This window comes from Ascaphus truei, chromosome 3 (assembly GCF_040206685.1).
Source record: "Ascaphus truei isolate aAscTru1 chromosome 3, aAscTru1.hap1, whole genome shotgun sequence".
Classification (NCBI taxonomy): Eukaryota; Metazoa; Chordata; class Amphibia; order Anura; family Ascaphidae; genus Ascaphus; species Ascaphus truei.
The window spans coordinates 6970837-6993248 of NC_134485.1; the positions used below are offsets into that span (position 1 = coordinate 6970837).

The following is a 22412-nucleotide window of genomic DNA, read 5'->3' on the forward strand; positions in this document are numbered from 1 at the left end:
ACCGTGATTCCCCCAGGGGGAGTAGATGTAATGTGGACGGAATGCTGCTATCCAGAACGAGACAAGGCCGATCAGCTCTTCTCCTTAGAGAGTGCGCCCGCAGAGGATGCATATCGGGGTTACCGACTTGTGCCTGAGATCCGAGAGTGGAAGGGCGAGATGCCTCTGAACGTCAAGGTATATGTTCACAGCACCTCTCCCTATCCCATGCCCCTAGACTATGGGCAAATATTGGGACGAATATACGCGGTTAACTCTGTCGATATGATGTCCGCCCAAGTAGATGATGCAGCCCCACTGGAGCAGACGACGGACATGGCCTTTGACTTCGGGGAATCCGCCTTGTCCGCGGCATGGAGGGCACGGTTGACTGCCAAGTTGGAAGAATGGAGGGACGTATTTTCAATGAGTGACATGGATGTGGGCTGTAGCCGAAAAGCCCAACACACTATCCGGCTAAGTGACACCACTCCGTTCCGAGAAAGATCTCGTCGTATTGCCCCTCGAGATGTGGAGGATGTGAGAAACGTGTTATAAGAGATGGAAGCAGCGGGCATTGTGACTGAATCCCGTAGCCCCTACGCCTCGCCGATCGTGGTGGTGCGAATGGGTCAGTGCGATTGTGTGTCGACTACCGGACCCTGAACAACTGTACCATTCCTGATCAGTACTCACTGCCATGAATTGAAGAAATTCTCAATGCTGTCGGGAAGTCAGTGGTTCAGTGTCTTGGACTTGAGGTCTTAGTACTACCAGGTGCCTATGAGTGCAGACGACCAAGAAAAGACGGCTTTCGTATGCCCCCTTGGCTTCTACCAATTCACTCGCATGCCTCAAGGTATCTGCGGAGCCCCAGCAACGTTCCAACGGTTGATAGAAAAGATAATCGGGGACATGAACCCCCGAGAATGGCTTTTTTATCTGGGCGATATCATTGTTTTCGGCAAGACGTTGGAGGAACATGAGACACGGCTCATGAAGTTGTTGGATCGACTTGGGCAAGAAGGCCTGAAGTTATCCTTGGATAAATGTCGATTCTGCCGTACCTCAGTGACCTACGTGGGACATATAGTATCCGCTGATGGGATAGCCACGGATCCCGCCAAAATTGAATCAGTGATGGAATGGCCAAGACCCGGAAACTTAATGGAGCTACGCTCCTTCCTAGGATTCTGCGGATACTAGCGCCGTTTTGTAGAAGGGTATTCCAGTAGAACCAAGGTTCTTAACAATCTTCTCAAAATATACCCAGAAGATACGGGCCGACCTGCTACATGGGCGCGAGCGCCGTTTGATAACAAGTGGACAAACACCTGTGAACAAGCATTCCTTGATCTGAAGAAATGTTTAACAGAGACACCCGTTCTCGCATACGCCGATCTTGAACTACCCTACGTCCTTCATATGGATGCAAGCCTCAATGGGCTAGGAGCCATACTCCATCAGAAATATCCGGCCAGTCTCCGACCAGTGGCCTATGTCAGCCGCAGTTTAACCCCCAGCGAACAGAACTATCCCGTCCATAAGCTGGATTTCCTTGCCCTCAAATGGGCAATTGTGGATAAACTCCACGATTATTTGTATGGGGTCAACTTTGAAGTGCGTACAGACAATAATCCGTTGACATACATAACAACCACCGCCAAACTGGACGCTGCAGGCCATCGATGGTTAGCATCCCTTGCCAACTACAGATTTACCTTGAAGTACAAGTCTGGGCCGCTCAACATTGGAGCTGATGCCCTATCTAGGTTATGGTTGCTACCCAAGCGAGGTCGTTGGGATTTACCAGGGGGAGTGTGTAGCTTTGGTCCCCTGCGCGGTTCCCAGAGACCCCCCTCATTGATCGCCACACGGTCGCGGGTGCCGCCAGAGCCAGTGATGGACCCGCCGGCTGCTTGCAAGGGTGGGGGCTGGAGGAGAGAGCGCTCCGAGGCATCTGGAGGCTCTGCGGCGCTCCCGGCTAGCGGGGGCTGCCATGATGGTTTGCACGCGCATGCGCAGTGGTCACGCATGTGCAGAGGAGTGCGGGAGTTGTGGCGGCCATTAGGAAGTTGCGCATGCGCAGTGGGATCGCGCACGCGGCCCCAATAGATTAGTAGCATCCCCGAAACTACAATTCCCAGGAGGCCAAGGGAGGAAGGTATCACGTGCTCTCGTGTGGCCAATGAGGGCCAAGGATTCCCGGCAGCCACATTTAGATACATTTAGCGGGCTTGCGGTGTGTGAGTTGGAGCAGGGAGCTGGGTGAGTGAGGGTGCAGGGGAGCAGTAGCCCCTTGCACTAGGCCAGTTAACCCCATAGGTCCCAGAAAACGTTAATCCTTGCCCCAGTTTTGAGGTTGCTCCAGGGACAGGCCCTACGTTAGTAGTTCTGCCCCTTTATCTGTTTGGTTAACCCCAAGAAAGCACTTTGTAGCGCGCAGCCTAATTGCTGGGTCTGGTCTCAGACCCATATATATATATAGAAAGACTATCTTCACGGAGGCCCCTATATATAGAGACTATCTTCACAGAGGCCCCACCAAGCAGTGACTGCGTCTGCGGCTGCAGACGGATCCGCTCAAGGTATAGACGGTACAGTGCATGGTGATATTATCCACGCAGGAATTCACCCCACGCGTAGGACATCACATCGGATCAGGCGGATCCAAATCCAGTTATACTGAGGCCCCGTGGGCTGGAGCCCCGGGCAGGTACCTTTAGTAGTGCACTAACATTTCAAGGGGATAGCGCTATCTCCAACACATTGAGTGGGTGTGGACATAAAGGGACATCAGGGAATTGGTGCCCAGCACCCAGGTACTTTGGGGGAGGGATTACCTAAGTTGATGTGCGCACTAAGCGGAGTGCTATGTGTATGGTTATATGTGTTATGCTGTGTGGTACAGGGAACCAAGGTAATTATTATTAGTTATAGTAAAAAGGTTGCTAACATATATTGTGTGTGTGTCTTACTATTACTGTGTTCCTGTAAGAGGACCATCCCACTCAGGTGGGAACCCTTACAGATGGAGGCGCTGTGTTCGAATCATCAGGTAACCGCAGGCTCCCAGTGGCGGAGGTTCAGGCCTTCTGTGAGCCTATCAGGTAACGCACCACACCCTGTAACACACGTGTATTATTATATATGTTCCCCATCTGCGATAGGGGGGGGGGGGCAAAAGGTGTTACATTTGGAGGCGCTGCTGAGATCTCAGACCTGGGGTGCTCTATTAAAGTCTAATTTGGCTGTTGCAATTACCACTATGTTCTCACCATCTAAGCAACAAGTGCGCGACTGGGCGCTGGAACTAGACGAGTCCCCCCTCCATGTGCTCGCGGTGGGGGATGTGCCAGTAGGCATCCCTTCTCAAGAAGTCCTTAAGCAGGTCAGATCACTCAAGCCCGCCAAATCGGCTGGAAATGGAACCCCACATACCGTTGGTATATACTCCTTATAGAAACTCGTTATGAAGTAACGGAAAATATCACCCCTGCCGCCCTACACTTTCCGGGAGCCTTGCCTCCGGGGTGTCCTGTCATTTGCTCTGAATTGCCTAGGGCATTGTCGGCCCCCATACCCTATCCCGAGGCCACGCCGGGACCCTCCAGCGCTCCCGGGAACTATGACGCATTACTATCAGGACATTTCTTGCTATTTTCAGAGCCACTGATACCCAGGGTGATCTTCAGTCCCGGGTCCCCCATGGAGACCCCCCTCCAGACTGGGCCCTCGCCCTCAGTGTATCCGTCCCCTGAACGACAGACTAGTACAAGACACCAAACCAGTATAAAGTCCCGGACCCCTATGTACTTACAGGTAGATCCAGCGGCGGGTGGAATACTACCTCAGCTAATAGAAGCTCTGAGCCAGGCCTCCCATTCCCATCAATACCGCAAGCTCAAGATATTCTCCGGGAATAGGCCCACGCCGGCGGGTGAGGCAGAATTTGAGGAATGGAAAGACCACACGGAACACGTGCTCCCGGAGTGTACTTGCTCTGATGCAGTAAAACGGCAAAGAATTGTCGAGTGCTTACGACCACCTGCTACGCATATGGTGCAGTTTTACCACAGTAAACACCCTAAAGCCGACGCGACAGCCCTGACCTAGGCCCTAACATGGACATACAGGGTTCCTAAGGACGCCGTGTCATTACTGGCCAAATTCTACTCACTCACACAAGTCGAAGGAGAAGAAGTGTCAGAGTTTCTTCATCGGATCCAGTTGGCTCTATGGCCTCTGGTAAAAAAGGAGGTTATTCCGGCAGCCCAAGCTGATGGCATGCGAGTCCAACAACTTCTGCAGGGCACCCTGCCCATGCATCTGGTGGCGATACAAGTAAGCTGTACTCTCTCTCCAGATCAGCCTCTAGATTTCAAAGAATTGATGGATAAAGTACTCGCTCACGAAGGTATTCTGCAGTTGCACCGGCCAAAGCTACCGAGTGACTCTACGAAACGAGAAAAGACCGCTACTTCGGCCAAAGGACATCCTCAAGATGAACTGAAAAGAGCAGCGATAGCAAAGGCCAAAGAGATCGAAGGTGAGGAGGATTCCCCTGCTCATAAAACTCCTATTGCTCCACTACACTTCTACGCCTCTCCTCACTCAGCTCAGCATATGCAGTCTCTCCCTCTCTCACAGCACCTCTCCTCACTCAGCTCGGCAGCATATGCAGTATCTCCCTCTCTCACAGCACCTCTCCTCACACAGCTCGGCAGCATATGCAGTCTCTCCCTCTCTCACAGCACCTCTCCTCACTCAGCTCAGCTCGGCAGCATATGCAGTCTCTCCCTCTCTTACTGCACCTCTCCTCACACAGGTCGGCAGCATATGCAGTCTCTCCCTTTCTCACTGCACCTCTCCTCACTCAGCTCGGCAGCATATGCAGTCTCTCCCTCTCACAGCACCTCTCCTCACTCAGCTTGGCAGCATATGCAGTCTCTCCCTCTCTCACAGCACCTCTCCTCACTAAGCTCGGCAGCATATGCAGTCTCTCCCTCTCTCACAGCACCTCTCCTCACACAGCTCAGCATATGCAGTCTCTCCCTCTCTCACAGCACCTCTCCTCACTCAGCTCAGCAGCATATGCAGTCTCTCCCTCTCACAGCACCTCTCCTCACTCAGCTTCGCAGCATATGCAGTCTCTCCCTCTCACAGTACCTCTCCTCACTCAGCTCGGCAGCATATGCAGTCTCTCCCTCTCTCACTGCACCTCCCCTCACTCAGCTCGGCAGCATATGCAGTCTCTCCCTCTCACAGCACCTCTCCTCACTCAGCTCGGCAGCATATGCAGTCTCTCCCTCTCTCACAGCACCTCTCCTCACTCAGCTCAGCAGCGTATGCAGTCTCTCCCTCTCTGACAGCACCTCTCCTCACTCAGCTCAGCATATGCAGTCTCTCCCTCTCTAACAGCACCTCTCCTCACTCAGCTCAGGATATGCAGTCTCTCCCTCTCTCACAGCACCTCTCTTCACTCAGCTCAGCATATGCAGTCTCTCCCTCTCTCACAGCACCTCTCCTCACTCAGCTCAGCATATGCAGTCTCTCCCTCTCTCACTGAACCTCTCCTCACACAGCTCGACAGCATATGCAGTCTCTCCCTCTCACAGCACCTCTCCTCACTCAGCTCGGCAGCATATGCAGTCTCTCCCTCTCACAGCACCTCTCCTTACTCAGCTTCGCAGCATATGCAGTCTATCCCTCTCATAGCACCTCTCCTCACTCAGCTCGGCAGCATATGCAGTCTCTCCCTTTCTCACTGCGCCTCCCCTCACTCAGCTCGGCAGCATATGCAGTCTCTCCCTCTCACAGCACCTCTCCTCACTCAGCTTGGCAGCATATGCAGTCTCTCCCTCTCTCACAGCGCCTCTCCTCACTCAGCTCGGCAGCATATGCAGTCTCTCCCTCTCACAGCACCTCTCCTCACTCAGCTTGGCAGTATATGCAGTCTCTCCCTCTCTCACAGCACCTCTCCTCACTCAGCTCGGCAGCATATGCAGTCTCTCCCTCTCTCACAGCACCTCTCCTCACTCAGCTCGGCAGCATATGCTGTCTCTCCCTCTCTGACAGCACCTCTCCTCACTCAGCTCAGCATATGCAGTCTCTCCCTCTCTAAAAGCACCTCTCCTCACTCAGCTCAGCAGCATATGCAGTCTCTCCCTCTCACAGCGCCTCTCCTCACTCAGCTCGGCAGCATATGCAGTCTCTCCTTCTTACAGCACCTCTCCTCACTCAGCTCAGCATATGCAGTCTCTCCCTCTCTCAGAGCACCTCTCCTCACTCAGCTCAGCATATGCAGTCTCTCCCTCTCTCACTGCACCTCTCCTCACTCAGCTCAGCATATGCAGTCTCTCCCTCTCTCACAGCACCTCTCCTCACTCAGCTCGGCAGCATATGCAGTCTCTCCCTCTCTCACAGCACCTCTCCTCACTCAGCTCGGCAGCATATGCTGTCTCTCCCTCTCTGACAGCACCTCTCCTCACTCAGCTCAGCATATGCAGTCTCTCCCTCTCTAACAGCACCTCTCCTCACTCAGCTCGGCAGCATATGCAGTCTCTCCCTCTCACAGCACCTCTCCTCACTCAGCTCGGCAGCATATGCAGTCTCTCCCTCTCACAGCACCTCTCCTCACTCAGCTTGGCAGCATATGCAGTCTCTCCCTCTCTCACAGCACCTCTCCTCACTAAGCTCGGCAGCATATGCAGTCTCTCCCTCTCTCACAGCACCTCTCCTCACACAGCTCAGCATATGCAGTCTCTCCCTCTCTCACAGCACCTCTCCTCACTCAGCTCAGCAGCATATGCAGTCTCTCCCTCTCACAGCACCTCTCCTCACTCAGCTTCGCAGCATATGCAGTCTCTCCCTCTCACAGTACCTCTCCTCACTCAGCTCGGCAGCATATGCAGTCTCTCCCTCTCTCACTGCACCTCCCCTCACTCAGCTCGGCAGCATATGCAGTCTCTCCCTCTCACAGCACCTCTCCTCACTCAGCTCGGCAGCATATGCAGTCTCTCCCTCTCTCACAGCACCTCTCCTCACTCAGCTCAGCAGCGTATGCAGTCTCTCCCTCTCTGACAGCACCTCTCCTCACTCAGCTCAGCATATGCAGTCTCTCCCTCTCTAACAGCACCTCTCCTCACTCAGCTCAGGATATGCAGTCTCTCCCTCTCTCACAGCACCTCTCTTCACTCAGCTCAGCATATGCAGTCTCTCCCTCTCTCACAGCACCTCTCCTCACTCAGCTCAGCATATGCAGTCTCTCCCTCTCTCACTGAACCTCTCCTCACACAGCTCGACAGCATATGCAGTCTCTCCCTCTCACAGCACCTCTCCTCACTCAGCTCGGCAGCATATGCAGTCTCTCCCTCTCACAGCACCTCTCCTTACTCAGCTTCGCAGCATATGCAGTCTATCCCTCTCATAGCACCTCTCCTCACTCAGCTCGGCAGCATATGCAGTCTCTCCCTCTCTCACTGCGCCTCCCCTCACTCAGCTCGGCAGCATATGCAGTCTCTCCCTCTCACAGCACCTCTCCTCACTCAGCTTGGCAGCATATGCAGTCTCTCCCTCTCTCACAGCGCCTCTCCTCACTCAGCTCGGCAGCATATGCAGTCTCTCCCTCTCACAGCACCTCTCCTCACTCAGCTTGGCAGTATATGCAGTCTCTCCCTCTCTCACAGCACCTCTCCTCACTCAGCTCGGCAGCATATGCAGTCTCTCCCTCTCTCACAGCACCTCTCCTCACTCAGCTCGGCAGCATATGCTGTCTCTCCCTCTCTGACAGCACCTCTCCTCACTCAGCTCAGCATATGCAGTCTCTCCCTCTCTAACAGCACCTCTCCTCACTCAGCTCAGCAGCATATGCAGTCTCTCCCTCTCACAGCGCCTCTCCTCACTCAGCTCGGCAGCATATGCAGTCTCTCCTTCTCACAGCACCTCTCCTCACTCAGCTCAGCATATGCAGTCTCTCCCTCTCTCACAGCACCTCTCCTCACTCAGCTCAGCATATGCAGTCTCTCCCTCTCTCACTGCACCTCTCCTCACTCAGCTCAGCATATGCAGTCTCTCCCTCTCTCACAGCACCTCTCCTCACTCAGCTCGGCAGCATATGCAGTCTCTCCCTCTCTCACAGCACCTCTCCTCACTCAGCTCGGCAGCATATGCTGTCTCTCCCTCTCTGACAGCACCTCTCCTCACTCAGCTCAGCATATGCAGTCTCTCCCTCTCTAACAGCACCTCTCCTCACTCAGCTCGGCAGCATATGCAGTCTCTCCCTCTCACAGCGCCTCTCCTCACTCAGCTCGGCAGCATATGCAGTCTCTCCTTCTCACAGCACCTCTCCTCACTCAGCTCAGCATATGCAGTCTCTCCCTCTCTCACAGCACCTCTCCTCACTCAGCTCAGCATATGCAGTCTCTCCCTCTCACACAGCACCTCTCCCAACACAGCTCGGCAGCATATGCAGTCTCTCCCCCTCTCACAGCACCTCTCCTCACACAGCTCGGCAGCATATGCAGTCTCTCCCTCTCTAACAGCACCTCTCCTCACAAAGCTCGGCAGCATATGCAGTCTCTCCCTCTCTGACAGCACCTCTCCTCACTCAGCTCAGCATATGCAGTCTCTCCCTCTCTCACAGCACCTCTCCTCACTCAGCTCGGCAGCATATGCAGTCTCTCCCTCTCACAGCACCTCTCCTCACTCAGCTCGGCAGCATATGCAGTCTCTCCCTCTCTCACAGCACCTCTCCTCACACAGCTCAGCAGCATATGCAGTCTCTCCCTCTCACAGCACCTCTCCTCACTCAGCTCAGCATATGCCGTCTCTCCCCCTCTCACAGCACCTCTCCTCACTCAGCTCGGCAGCATATGCAGTCTATCCCTCTCACAGCACCTCTCCTCACTCAGCTCGGCAGCATATGCAGTCTCTCCCTCTCTCACAGCACCTCTCCTCACTCAGCTCGGCAGCATATGCAGTCTCTCCCTCTCTCACAGCACCTCTTCTCACTCAGCTCGGCAGCGTATGCAGTCTCTCCCTCTCACAGCACCTCTCCTCACTCAGCTCAGCATATGCAGTCTCTCCCTCTCACAGCACCTCTCCTCACTCAGCTCGGCAGCATATGCAGTCTCTCCCTGTCTCACAGCACCTCTCCTCACTCAGCTCGGAAGCATATGCAGTCTCTCCCTCTCACAGCACCTCTCCTCACTCAGCTCGGCAGCATATGCAGTCTCTCCCTCTCTCACAGCACCTCTCCTCACACAGCGCGGCAGCATATGCAGTCTCTCCCTCTCACAGCACCTCTCCTCACTCAGCTCGGCAGCATATGCAGTCTCTTCCTGTCTCACAGCACCTCTCCTCACTCAGCTCGGCAGCATATGCAGTCTCTCCCTCTCACAGCACCTCTCCTCACTCAGCTCGGCAGCATATGCAGTCTCTCCCTCTCACACAGCACCTCTCCTCACACAGCACGGCAGCATATGCAGTCTCTCTCTCTCACAGAGCACCTCTCCTCACACAGCACGGCAGCATATGCAGTCTCTCTCTCTCACAGAACCTCTCCTCCCACAGCTCAGCAGCATATTCAGTCTCTCTCTCTCACTGCACCTCCCCTCACATAGCTCAGCAGCATATGCAGTCTCTCCCTGTCTCACTGCACCTCCCCTCACATAGCTCAGCAGCATATGCAGTCTCTCCCTCTCTCACAGCACCTCCCCTCACATAGCTCAGCAGCATATGCAGTCTCTCCCTGTCTCACAGCGCTGGTGCTGTAAGAAACAGCTGTGTCCCAACTGGTAACTTTGTTACTTGCAACAAAGTAATATTTCTCACCACTTCTATAGCTTGTGCTAAGGTCATTTGTATTTGCTTTTTATTTAGTTGTAGTTAATATCTCTGTCCCCCCACTTCCCGCTCACATCTCCCCTCCACCCACCTCTCCCCCTCTTCTCCCCCTCCACCCACCTCTGCCCCTCCACCAACATCTCCCCCTCATCCCCCCCCAATTCCTAACCATTTCCCTTTTCTCCCCTCACCTCTCTCTCTTCCACCTTCACCCCTCTCTCCCCCCTTACCTCTCTTTTCCCCCTCCCCTCACCTATCTCCCCCCCTCACTAATCTCCTCTCCCCCATCACCTCTCTCCTCCAACCCCCCTGACTTCTCTCCTCCAACCCCTTACCTATCTCTCCTCCAACCCCCCTCACCTATTTCTCCTCCAACCCCCCTCACCTATCTCTACCCCAAAACCCTCACCTATCTCTCTTCCAACCCCCTCACCTCTCTCTATTCCAACCCCTCCTCACATCTCTCTCCTTAAAAAAGCCTCATCTCTCTCTCCTCCAACCCCCTCACCTCTTCTCCCCACCCTCTTCTTCCCCTCCTCTCATCCTTTTCTTTCCTCCCCTCACCCTCTTTTCCCTCCCCTCACCCTCTTCTTCCCCCCAACTCCCTCCTTCCTCCCCTTCCCCTCTTCCCCCCTCCCTCTCTTGTTCCCCCCCTCATCTCTCTTCTCCCCGTCACCTCTCTCTTCTCCCCACTCATGTCTCTATCTCTTCTCCCTCCCTCACCTCTCTCTCTCTTTTTAAAATAACCAACATTTTGCCTATAATAGTAATAATCCCCTCAGAACAGGGCATTACTGGCCTATAATGCCCTAGCTGGGTTAAAGTCCCTCGGTTTCGCCTCGGGCCTTCAACTCTTCCACTTTTCCAGAGCATTATTGGCCAGTAATGCCCTGTTCTTCAGGGATTATTGCTTAATTATAGGCTAAAGCTGGTAAATTCCAGGCATTAATGAAATTCCTGCTCTCTGATTGGATAATGCCTGGAGTTTTACTCAATCAGTAATGGCCTGGAATTGTTGGCACCTTACCAAGTTTTTCAACCAATCAGCTTTCAGTTCTCATTCACAAGAGTGAGATCAGCTCTTAGACAGGGGGGGTGATTGGACAGGAGGCAGCAGAAAGGCACTGACTCCTCCCCCACCCTGTCTGCAGCTAGGCACTGACTCCTCCCCTTCCTGCAGCAAGGCACTGACTCCTCCCCCTCCTTGCCTGCAGCTAGGCACTGACTCCTCCCCTTCCTGCAGCCAGGCACTGACTCCTCCCCATCCCTGCCTGCAACAAGGCACGGACTCCTCCAACCTGCCTGCAACCAGGCACTGACTCCTTCCCCACTCTCTCTGCAGCCAGACATTGACTCCTCCCCCACCCTTCCTGCAGCCTGGCACTGACTCCTCCCCCACCCTCCCTGCAGCCAGGCACCGACTCCTCCCCCTCTCTGCACCCACACTCCTCCCCCACCCTGCCTGCAGAGAGTTCCTCACAGAAGACAGTGCAGAGAAAGGTATGGGTGTTTTGTGGTTATATAGGGGAGGGGGCTGCAGCATGTTTTGTTGGTGTGTGTGTGTCTGCTGAGTGTATTTTATTGGTGTTTGTGTCTGCAGTGTGTTTTGTTGATGTATGGGGGGGGCTGCAGAGTGTGTGTTTTGCTGGAATGTGTTTGTCTGCATGTGTGTAGAGGGGGCTGCAGAGTGTTTTGTGTGTGTCTGCAGTATGTTTTGTGGGTGTAGAGAGGGAGGGAGGGGGGCTGTAGTGAGTGTGTGTGTTTAGAGAGGGGCTTTAGTATTTTACAATTTCTTTTTAATTAACACGTACAATAAAAGCAAAAGAAAATGTAGACTATCAAATAAATCTATACGACTACAAAAGTGTCTATCTTTTTTATGAAAAAAAATGCCTACATTTAGCCTATTATAGTAATAATCCCCTCAGAACAGAGCATTACTGGCCAATAATGCCCCTTTACTGTTAGTGTGACACGTTAGTGATACAGTAACTAAACATTGCATGTGTTACATGAGTACTGTAAATAGCAGGGGGTTTCAGAGATTCTGAAGTCACGAGTCAAAGGGAGTTTCTGTGCAACAGTTACCCAATATAATGACTCAGTTACCCCCTCTGCTCCATGTACCGTTCTTAGCTGTAAAAGGGGGAAGCTGCACTTACCTGTAGCTGCATTTAAACATCCAAGTAAGAAAGTTAACAGCAGTGAACAAATATGAGTGCTGAACAACCAAGTCCTTTGTACGAACATTGTGAGAAGCAAGATTGTTATTCTTATTTCCTTCTGCACAGAATAGCCTTGTAGCATAACAGAGGGAATTCAATTTGGCGGCAAAGAAGATACTGAACTTTGAATTGTGTGGGCGGTTAGATGAATGTTTTTTAGTTTCAGTTTCCCACAGGTTGGCATTGTTCCAGAATTTACAGAAAAAAAATGTCAATGAAAAATAGCAGAGATTGATTTCCCTCTGATACATCTTGTGCTATTTATTCAATGGTGTGTAACCCTGTTTCCCTCCTCCTCTGAGAACTACACTGGTTACTGACTTCTGTGTGGTGCTAAAGCCTACCTGTGGTGTTTCAGGAGTAGCTGAGCTGCGTGATATTATGGGCAATGGGACAGGTTTTAGGGACATGGTTGTCTACTCACTCATGGTACAGTGCCTCCAGCCGTGACAGGATCCAAGGACATGGGATGTCAGCTCCCATCACTGCACGTAATTTCCCTTCTGCCCAGAAACTGACACCTAGGCAGAGGTCTCGTGAACAATCAGCTTTATTCTTTCTCTTTCCTCCCTTCTCTTTACAGCCCACTCTCTGCTGTGCAGGACATCTGGATGGTGCTTGCTTCATCTCTTGGGACATTCTAGTCTGGATGTTCTCTAGGCCAGCCGACCAAGAATGGCATGCTAGCCCCGCAATGGGGAAGACTCATAGCCCTCTTACTCCCATTAGGGAGAAGAGCCAGACCTCATTTTCTCTGTAGAGGGTAGAACTTCACCTCCTTTTGCCCTCTCCCTGAGGAAGGTCACTCCAGACTTCCTCCCCCTTTGGAGGGTGAGGCTCGACTGAATTTAGATCCTCCCCAGAAGAATCTAGAAGGGGCGGGCTCATGGACTATACCCACCTCCAAGGGGCTGAACACAGGCCATGAGTCACCAACTTCCTTCCTTCCTCTTCAAGGGAAGCACAAGGGGGGTCATTGCCCATAGATTAACCCACTACTGCCTGGAACTTATCAGGTCTTACATAGCAGGTACTCTATGTGGGGAAAAACAGGTATGGTGGAGATATACCCTGTTACAGGTGAAAACTGGAAGCAAGTCTTATATTATGCCAAAAGAACTAAAAAAAAGTTTTAAAGCTAAAAAGAGAATGTACAGTATACAACTGATGTGGGTGCTAGAATGGCATGCAAAAAATATCACAAACATGCTGCCTGCCATTAATTATGTCACCACCGAGCTTTTTACAAGAGATAATCAGACAAGAAGGGACATGCACAGAGCAGGCAACCATAGTTTCCAACATTGTAAAACTAATTCCTGGGATACTTATCAAAATGACCCATGGGCACTGGGTCCTGTTCCTACGTTTAGCACCCTTTATAAAAGAGAAGGCAGTTGGCACTCTACTATCCAAGCAAAACCAGATGCTTATCCCATATGAATAGAACAAAAATATATTTACCAGATTGGGGTCCAGCAACAAGAGACAGCACACTGCATGTAGTCTTCAGATAAAAACAGAAAAAGACGGTGTAAAACAGCGCTAATGAATCATAAAAATGTGTACTAAGTAAAATAATTAGTGCAAATTATAAACAACTGGCAGCCAGGTGAAAACTGAACGTAGTCAGTTGAGAGCCATGGATAAAAAAGAAAAACCGGGGCCAAAACTATAATAATGATAGAATGTCAATCAATTCCAAACCATAAAGGTGAAGTCCAAATGAAAGTCCTTAGATGATCAGAGGAATTAAGCTGACGACTCTCCTCCCAGACCGTGCAATATGGAAAAGAAAGAAAACAGATTATAGTGCAGTATGCCTAATACTGTTGACTTTAAAACAGATCAACTAACAACACATAACTGACAAGACAGACAACACAACAACACTAGCAAGGCTAAAATATATTATTAAAAAGCTATTTTATTAACACAACTAATGCTAAGTTCCGGAGGTGGAATATCCAGGGGGGTAAAACTGAAACCCTACTCACAAGACCCTGGTAGGGTAAAAGCAGTTCACACTGAGATGGTGGTGTAGTCCTCCAAAGATGGCGACCGGAGCTCCCTCACGGGCATCCCCACGTGATATGGGTGGAAAATGAATCACTCGAACTGCAGGGCTTTCCGGCGAATGTGACGTCACGGCCCTCACTGCTCCTGTTGCAACGCGATGTGATACTCCCAATGCGAGTGTCCTCTCTCGCTGCTCTGCCCCTACGGCTCCACCAGCTAATGCCCAATGTCCTCCGCGAACAAAGATAAGCTTCTAAAAATGAACAAGAACTTCCCAACGCGTTTCGTGCGCATGCGCACACTTCTTCAAGGGATGTGTTCAGATAAAGAACTGTATTAAATCACAGGGCACTGCAACAAAAATTTCGGTCACCCAGAGGGACCACACAACCCTGTCTCTTATTGCTGGACCCCAATCTGGCATATGTATATATAGACCCCTGAGGAAGTCACGTGATAGTGACGAAACTAGTTGGGACAAGGCGGTGACGTCAGCACACACGGTGGTATAGTGGAGGTCTCTGTACCTGACGGATAGCCTGGTTGCAAACGCTGCACACGCGGTCTGTGTCCAGAGCAATCAGCGGACCGGAAGACTGACATTAATGTGCTGAGAGACTGGCTGATCGAGCGTACAGTAGCATTGCAGAAATGTGACAGGAGTTTCCAGCAGCTGTACCATACCAAAGCAGAGTATTACATTGGACTCCTCCAACCCAGCTGACGTACCCCCTAGAGATTTCTCTCAAATGTTCAGTGTTTTTTTAAATCTTGTAAGTGTGATTCCTAGGGACTGCGTGTCATATTAAATGGACTTTATTGTTATACAGTTAAACACTATGGCGCCTTCGCTTCCCTTTTTTTTTTCTGTAGCTTCAATTGTGGGTGGCAATACCACATCAAAGGAGCTACAACGAGCCAATAGTTAGCTGGTGGTCTGAATCCTTTCAATTGCATTACATTCTCAGTGGATCCGGATGGACTCTAATTGTGAACTCTAAGGGCCTCATTCAGAGAAGGTTGCTAAAAATTATCGCCAGGGCATTTAAAATGCCGTTTTTGTGTGGGTTGCTATCACGGTACTCAGAAAGCCTCGATTACCTGTGATAGCAAAATTCCCAAAACGGGCGAGTTGCTGCCAGCGAGAGCATCGAGCCTCTGAAAAGGCATAAACCAGCGATTCATTTGTGCTGCAGAGAGCAGCTCTAAAAGAGCCGCCTCTCACAGCAGAAATGTCACCCGAAAATTATTTATTTTAATATAAATCTCTTTCATAGTGTGGATGTGCAGGGGTCTCCGGAGCTGAACCGCATTGGTTTCAGGTCCAGGGACACCCTGCTTCCCGAGATACAGGCACCCCATAAAGGGGCCTGTATCTTTTGAAGCAGGGGGTCCCTGGACCTAAAACCAACGTGGTTAGCCGCTAAGGTAATGAAGTTGCTGTAAATGCATCTTTCCTGCATTGGATGCATGCCGGGGGGCTCCAGTGCTTATACTAATGGCTATCAGCTCCGGAGACCCCCGGCATCAATCCGAGGCAGGAAAAGGGCCTGATTTTTTCTAAGTCCTGACACATCGCAGCTCATCGAGGCATCTCCCCACCAATTTACCTAAATTTTGAGGTGAATTGGGTTTGGGGAGAAGATCGCCTTTTAGGGCTGCGATAGGCGGCAACAGCCTACTCGCGGGTACGAGAATCGCGCGTGTTTATGATCCTTCTGAAAATGGTCAATAAGCGGCTGATCGCCGCTCAATTGGCGATTTTCTTTTGATCATAAGATTTTGCGTCGATACAGGCCGTTATCGAGCCCTTTTCGAGGCTTACTGAATACGAGTAGCCATTTTGGTCGATAAGTGCTCGATAAGGGCCTTATCGAGGCTTTCTGAATGAGGCCCTAAATGTTCTATATATTCATTGGTTCACTGACACTGTATTTTTATATTGGTTATATTACATATAGATTTAGTACTCATTAGTTTTGTATCACAATATTATATTTAATTAATATTTCACTTATATTCACTTTATCCTAACGTTTTTTTATTAGTTTCATAGCGCTACTTTTTGTGTGTGTATTGTGTGTGTGTGTATATATATATATATATATATATATATATATATATATATATATATATATATATATATATATATATATATATATATATATATATATATATATATATATATATATATGCAAATATAGCTGTATGCTCATCTGCATGTCTTAGGCAGGTCTGCAACCCCGCCTTTCCCCATTATCACCCAGCATACAGCACTTCCACTGCAGCAAGGGATTCTGGGAAATGACATGCAAATGAGCACACAGTGTCACTTTTTGCCTCAATAACCATTTTTAACATGGTTCCCTATAGGCTTAAGCTTGCTGCATGGTCACAGCTTTGAGCACAGCCAGGGTTAAGGTGCATACCCAGAAAACCACCCACAGACTGCTGTTTCAACCTTGATGGGTCTCATCAGTGTGGGGTTGATTTTACTGGGAATGCAAGAGAGGCTATGGGATAGGCTAAACCATATATATATATAAACCATGTATATATATATATATACATATGAGAAACTGTATATAATACCGTGCTCCTCTCTCTAGAAGTTTGCTGCTGGTAAAAAGAAAGGCCTTACATATACAGTAGAACAACAAAAATAACATTAGTGGGGGAGTAGTACAGTACATATTGTAATGTAATCTGCTACAGTACTGTGCCTTAACCCCTTCATTGCCTTTACCGGGCATTGCATGGCCGCTAAGGTAATGAAGCTTCTTACATTTTTATTTATTTTGTGTGAGCAGGGGGTTTCCTGTGCTGAACAAAGTTTATTTCAGCCTCGTGGACCCCTTACTTCCTGAGATACAGGCTCCGTTATGGGGTGCCAGTATCCCTCTGCTTTGTTTAGATCCCACGGTCACAGGACCCACAGTATTTTAACATGGGGATACCGGCACCCCATAACGGGGCCTGTATCTCGGGAAGTAAGGGGTCCCCGGACCTGAAATCAATGCGGTTCAGCTCCAGAGAAACCATAGTGTAATGTTAGAATATTAATAAAACCCCTGCGATCGTCTGTGGGATGCGCGCAGTTAGAATGACTGATTCAGCCTCTTACTGCGCGTCTATTACAGAAAGGCAGACTACAGCAGGATTCACACAGCAGGGATCCCTGCTGTGTTACTCCGATGCGTTTAGTTAGTCTGCCCCTGACCATCTCGGGTCCACCACGCGGGATCACAAAAATGTACCCGGGTAAATGTTCAAATAACGGCCGCTGCAGCTGTACCTCGGCACATTCTGACAACAATTCCTCCGCAAAACCCCCCTTTAAACTCATGCCCTAGCAATCCCTGCTCACTGACATGCAGGAAAGATAAAAACACATCAAATATTTTTTATTACAATACACTGTTACTGGGTCCAAGATCTAACTCTCTTGAACCCTTATACACAGATCAGGGGTAACCAAAAAAGGCTTAACCTTTATTTGAGAGCCTGGGTACCCCTTATTGTCACACAGTCAATGATTGTTGGTCAGCAAGATCTATTACAGTGCTAACAACACTGCCTTTGAAGAGAGCGAAACCAATTTGAATCCCAATGTCTGCACCTTCTGATCTTGGGAAAGCCCCTTGACCCATATTTTCTAAGCAGTGCTATGTCATAAAACACATTCTGGCAACAGAAGACACCTCCTGGCCTATCCAAGTGCAATACATGTATCAATGAAAAAAAAAAGAGTACTAGGTTCCTTGTTATGCGACTTAATTTTCTTTAATTTTGGAGCTATTTTAGCTACATATTTGAATCCTCATTATGGATTTTAGAAATAACTTCTTTAAAAGAGGTTATGTAAAGGATCCGCTCCTGGTTTTGTCTGGAACTCATTCTTGCAGGGCTATGGAGCTTCCAGACAAACTCCTCCTTGAACCAGCAATCAGTATCACCTGCCCTTGCTGTTCTCTGCAGCCTGCTTGTTATGCAGCTCTGGCCTCATTGGCTGCCTGGGCTATTTAGCTACTGCCCTTTCCCCCAGGAGGTTGCTGAACATAGACTTTCTCCAAAGTGACTGTGCTTGCCACAGCTCCTCTGTTTGGCCTGTCTTGGCCTTCTTGCCAAAGCTTCTAGTTCCTGGCAGACTTCGCCTTTGCCGCGCTGAAGCGGCTACACTGAAGTCCTCAGTGTTTCTGTGGCCTGTCTGTATTTTCTGTTCCCAGTGCCCTTCCAATAGCCTCTGCTACTCAAAGCTGTACCTGGCTAGGGAGAGCTGTTCTGTGTTGAAGTGCTGGATCCTCTGTGCTATACCTTCAGCATTCTACCTGCTTCCAGTAGCCTCTACTACTCACAGCTGTACCCGGCTAGGGAGAGCTGTTCTGTGCTGAAGCACAGGATCCCCTGTTCCCTCTTTCCAGAAGTCCTTCCACGCTGAAGCAGCTTCACTAAAGTTTAAAGATGATGACCCCAGCATGTGACCGCTACTACACTCCTGTGCCGCCTGCCTTGACCCCCAGCTCATGACCACCACCATCGCTCCTGTGCCGCCTGCCCTGACCCCGGCTTGTCTATGGATTACCCTGCCTTCTCCAACCCTGACCTGGCTATGCATGACTACGGGCCTCGCAACCCAGACCCGGCTTCGTGGCCTAAGGTCCGTATATATCTTTCCCCACCTCAGCCCCGTGGTCCGGTCCTGGTTTGTGGTGAGCATAACCGTTACAGGTTATTACCTACAGTAGCAGATTTACTGCCCCTTGTATTCACATGAATTGCATTATGGCTATGCACAATGAGAGTCTGGGTACAAAATTGCACCAATGGTGCTACATCATGGCATGGGCTATCAGAATATGATCTATGATATATGACTGAAGGAAAGAGAGATATTGAAGAAAAAGAGGTACATATAAGCCAAAAAAAAGACACGTAAAAAACATGAGAATGGAAAGCGAAGAACATATTTATCTGATTTATTTATTAATAGTTATGACAATTATATGATATGGTTTAATATGCATGTTTGTTTCATCTGTTCAGCTACCTTCATCCCTGCATACTAATATTTTAGCTGGTATCTGAATCTCCATTGGAAAATGTTCTCTCATATGTAATACCTGGGAAAAATGTGCTTATTAACTCAGGATTTTCATGCAAAGCACACATTGCACATGGGGGAAAACACGTCTTTTCTTGTGACGAAAACTTGGCTCTTGAAATACTTGTGGGACTTTTAGAAGACACTGGGGAGGCACTAGAGGGTTGCAATGTATTTGTCGGACGATCATTCTCTACACTCTTGGGCGTTCTTCCCGGTGAACTCGGGTTGGATGTGTTACTGACTCTGATATTTTCAGTAGGAGATGGAGGGCGATGTAGTTTGGTTTCACGCGCTGATTGACTACACGGTGAAGCCAATGGTAGTTCTGGATCTTTATCTGTGTGCTTGATATTCTCGGAGTTCTGTGCAGGGCATGAGGAGAAACATTTGCTGTGATCAGATGGTCCAAAATATGAAAGAGTGTTCACTACTCGTTTGTCTTGATCAATATATATGCCGTCTCCTTTGCCAATGGATGTATGCATCTGGGTTTCATATTTATGCTGCACTGCTTTCTTCTTCACAGGCCTGGAACAGACATTTACATTTTATTTGGATGGCACATTAAGGAAATTCCATGTCAGATCAATCCAAATTTAAGATTTTATATTTGTATTTTGCAACTAATTTTAACAACGTCAAAGCAGAAAATAAAAGAAACTTCATGAGACTTGTCGGAACTGATGTGTCAAGGCAAATCTGGAGCAGTTTACAATCTATCTATCTGTCTATCTGTCTATCTGTCTATCTGTCTGTCTGTCTGTATCTATCTATCTATCTATCTATCTATCTATCTATCTATCTATCTATCTATCTATCTATCTATCTATCTATCTATCTGTTGTATAGCACATACAGGAACAAGGGAATCTGCAGAACTCATGAAGCCCTGCCGTTTTAAAGGTATTTAAGGACACTGGATAGCTATATTAATTCTTATTTATTTTTTTTACATGACGAAGGCTAACCCCGAAACGTTGTGCTCTTTTCTCCCTGTACTACATCACTCTACTTAATAAATTATTTATTTTTGTTAGCAGTTTTTTGCCAATCTTATTATTTGGAGTGCTGAGGGGCCCCTTGTCTCTGCATACTTCTGGATGGGCTTTTGGACCACCATCCCAGCTGTACTAGCAGCACTCTTAAATGTAACCAGTAGGTGAGACCCTATTTCTTCTTGTATAGCGCATACTGCTGCGGCACAGTTTATTCGAGCATTTGCCCGTTCTGTGCCGCAGCAGTAGCCTGGCGCGCGCCCGAGTGTGACGGGCGCGCGCCGAAGTAGCGGAAGAGCGCCCTCCGATCGGGGCGCTCTCCCTACCGCTGCCGGGTCCGCCGGGTCCCCCGGAACCCCCTGCCGCTGTCCCGCGATCGCGGGACACCAGGGCTCCCTCGGGGAGCCCTTGGACACGCGTGCAGGGGGCGCACGCTCCCGATGACGCGTGACCGCGCGTCTATGACGCGCGGCACGCCGAGGGGCGGCCACTAGCAAGCCGGGAGATTTCCCGGCTTGCGGTACCGACCACACTTCAATAAAGTGTGTCGGTAGTGTACACAACGTGAACCCTGCCCCAATGCATCAAACTCTGAAATTCCGTGCGTTACTTTTTTATTTTATATTTTGGTAAAAAAATGTCAGGTCTGAGGTGGCGGAAACTTTTCTGGCTCTTAATTTGCATCATATGTACAGTAAGGAACATTAGCTTACACTTAATACAAATGCCAACAGAAAATGTAGCAATGTGTCAAAACAAACTGTTTACGTTGATACATCTCCCCCTTTCTTTTCCTCCAACCTAGAAAAGTATTTTCTACTGTGACATAATGCCAGATTGTCTTAGTGTTATTACATCCAAAGGAAGGATTTAAATAATGTCACCTCGTAAATAATTCATAGATCGCAAAGGAAGTGCGATACTGCTAGCAGGACGTGCAATACTGCAAGCAGGAAGTGCAATACTGCCGTGTGACTGTGATCATCTCAAATCAGGAAGCAGACCCACAGGGCTGAGGTAGGGATGAAAATAAACTGACCAGAGCCCAGGGACAGAGTCCTGTAAGAGTATCCGTGGTCGGTAAGCAGGCACTGGTTATGGCTGGTGGCAGAGTTGCAAAGTTCAGGAGTCAGGCAGAGGCCAGGGCCGCAGAAAGCAGTGAGGTCGGGGTCACGGTCCGGGGTCAGCAACAGGGGAATCAAAATAGGCAAAAGGTAAAGTGTGACTGTAAAGACCAACAAGAGCTGCAAACGTATGAACTTTGCTCGGCAACTCCCAGTAGGAACTGCAGCCGGATATAGCAGGCTGCCAGTACACAAAATGGCCAGTTTGAGCAGAAAGGGCATGCAGTCTGGAAAACCTGAACTGGCAGCAAAACCAAACACGGATCGAGCAGAATCCTTATAGTACCCCAACTCTAGGAGAGACCGCCGGGCGATCTAAGATGGTTTGACAGGGAATCTCCAATTAAATGCCTGGACCCGTCTGGAGGCATGGACATCCTCGGATTTGATCCATGAATTTTCTTTGGGTCCATAACCCTTCCAATGGACTAAGTATTGTAGCCTGCCACGGGATCTATGGGAATCCAGTATCTGACGTACTTCAAATTCCTCCTGGCAATCCACCAGAAATGGTCTAGGAGGAGGGAGAATAGGTGGAGAGAAAGCGTTCTGGACTAACGGTTTGAGGAGGGAGACGTGGAACAGTGGAGGTACCCTTAAGTTATCTGGAAGTTTAAATTTAAATGCCACAGGGTTGACCTGTTTCAGAATTTTGTAAGGTCCTGTAAGAGACGTGTTCAGAGGTATGCAATGGAGACCGTTTAAAGTGAAACTAAAATTAGGCTTTATTGCGCCTGTCCCTTTAACACAGCAAAAAGAAAACCTACTCCACTTTGGAGATTATCTACACATGTAGTCCAGCCCTCTCTAACTGGGTGGTTAGCTAAGCTAATTACCAGCCCCAAATATATAGACATTTATACAGATATACTGTACAACAGTCCCATAAGAAAGTCTTATCTGTTTCTTGTAGCTTTAGGGGAAGGCTGCTCTGCTCTCATGGGTCAGCACACTTGTGTGCTAAGGCAATCTCTTTCCAGGTATACAATTCTGGTCTCCTTTATTTTGCTGTCAGCCTGCAGTCGCTGTCCTTCCTTGGTTCAGCCCCCAATTGTGAGTCTCTGGAATCCTCCTCCTGTGTCTCAGAACAGGCTTTTTCTGACAGAGTTCAGACTAGGCA

At 49.4% G+C, this 22412-nt stretch overlaps 2 protein-coding genes across 3 annotated transcripts in view; both read right to left on the minus strand.

Annotated features, from left to right (window-relative positions):
• The window catches only part of LOC142491268 (uncharacterized), a 69495-nt gene extending 56598 nt beyond the window's left edge, over window positions 1-12897 (minus strand). The window contains exon 1 of one of the 2 annotated variants that reach the window (XM_075593573.1): window positions 12475-12897. In XM_075593573.1, the coding sequence (XP_075449688.1) occupies window positions 12475-12478 (4 nt within the window). In that variant the 5' untranslated portion in view covers window positions 12479-12897. Of the gene's footprint in view, window positions 1-11987; window positions 12455-12474 lie in introns of those variants that run through there. The other variant, XM_075593571.1, reaches the window with a different exon arrangement.
• A 6167-nt stretch (window positions 12898-19064) lies between these two features.
• LOC142490607 (uncharacterized) overlaps window positions 19065-22412 on the minus strand; it is a 104292-nt gene continuing 100944 nt past the window's right edge. The window contains exon 20 of the mRNA XM_075593024.1: window positions 19065-19701. Coding sequence (XP_075449139.1) covers window positions 19140-19701 — 562 coding nt within the window. The 3' untranslated portion in view covers window positions 19065-19139. The remainder of the gene's footprint in view (window positions 19702-22412) is intronic.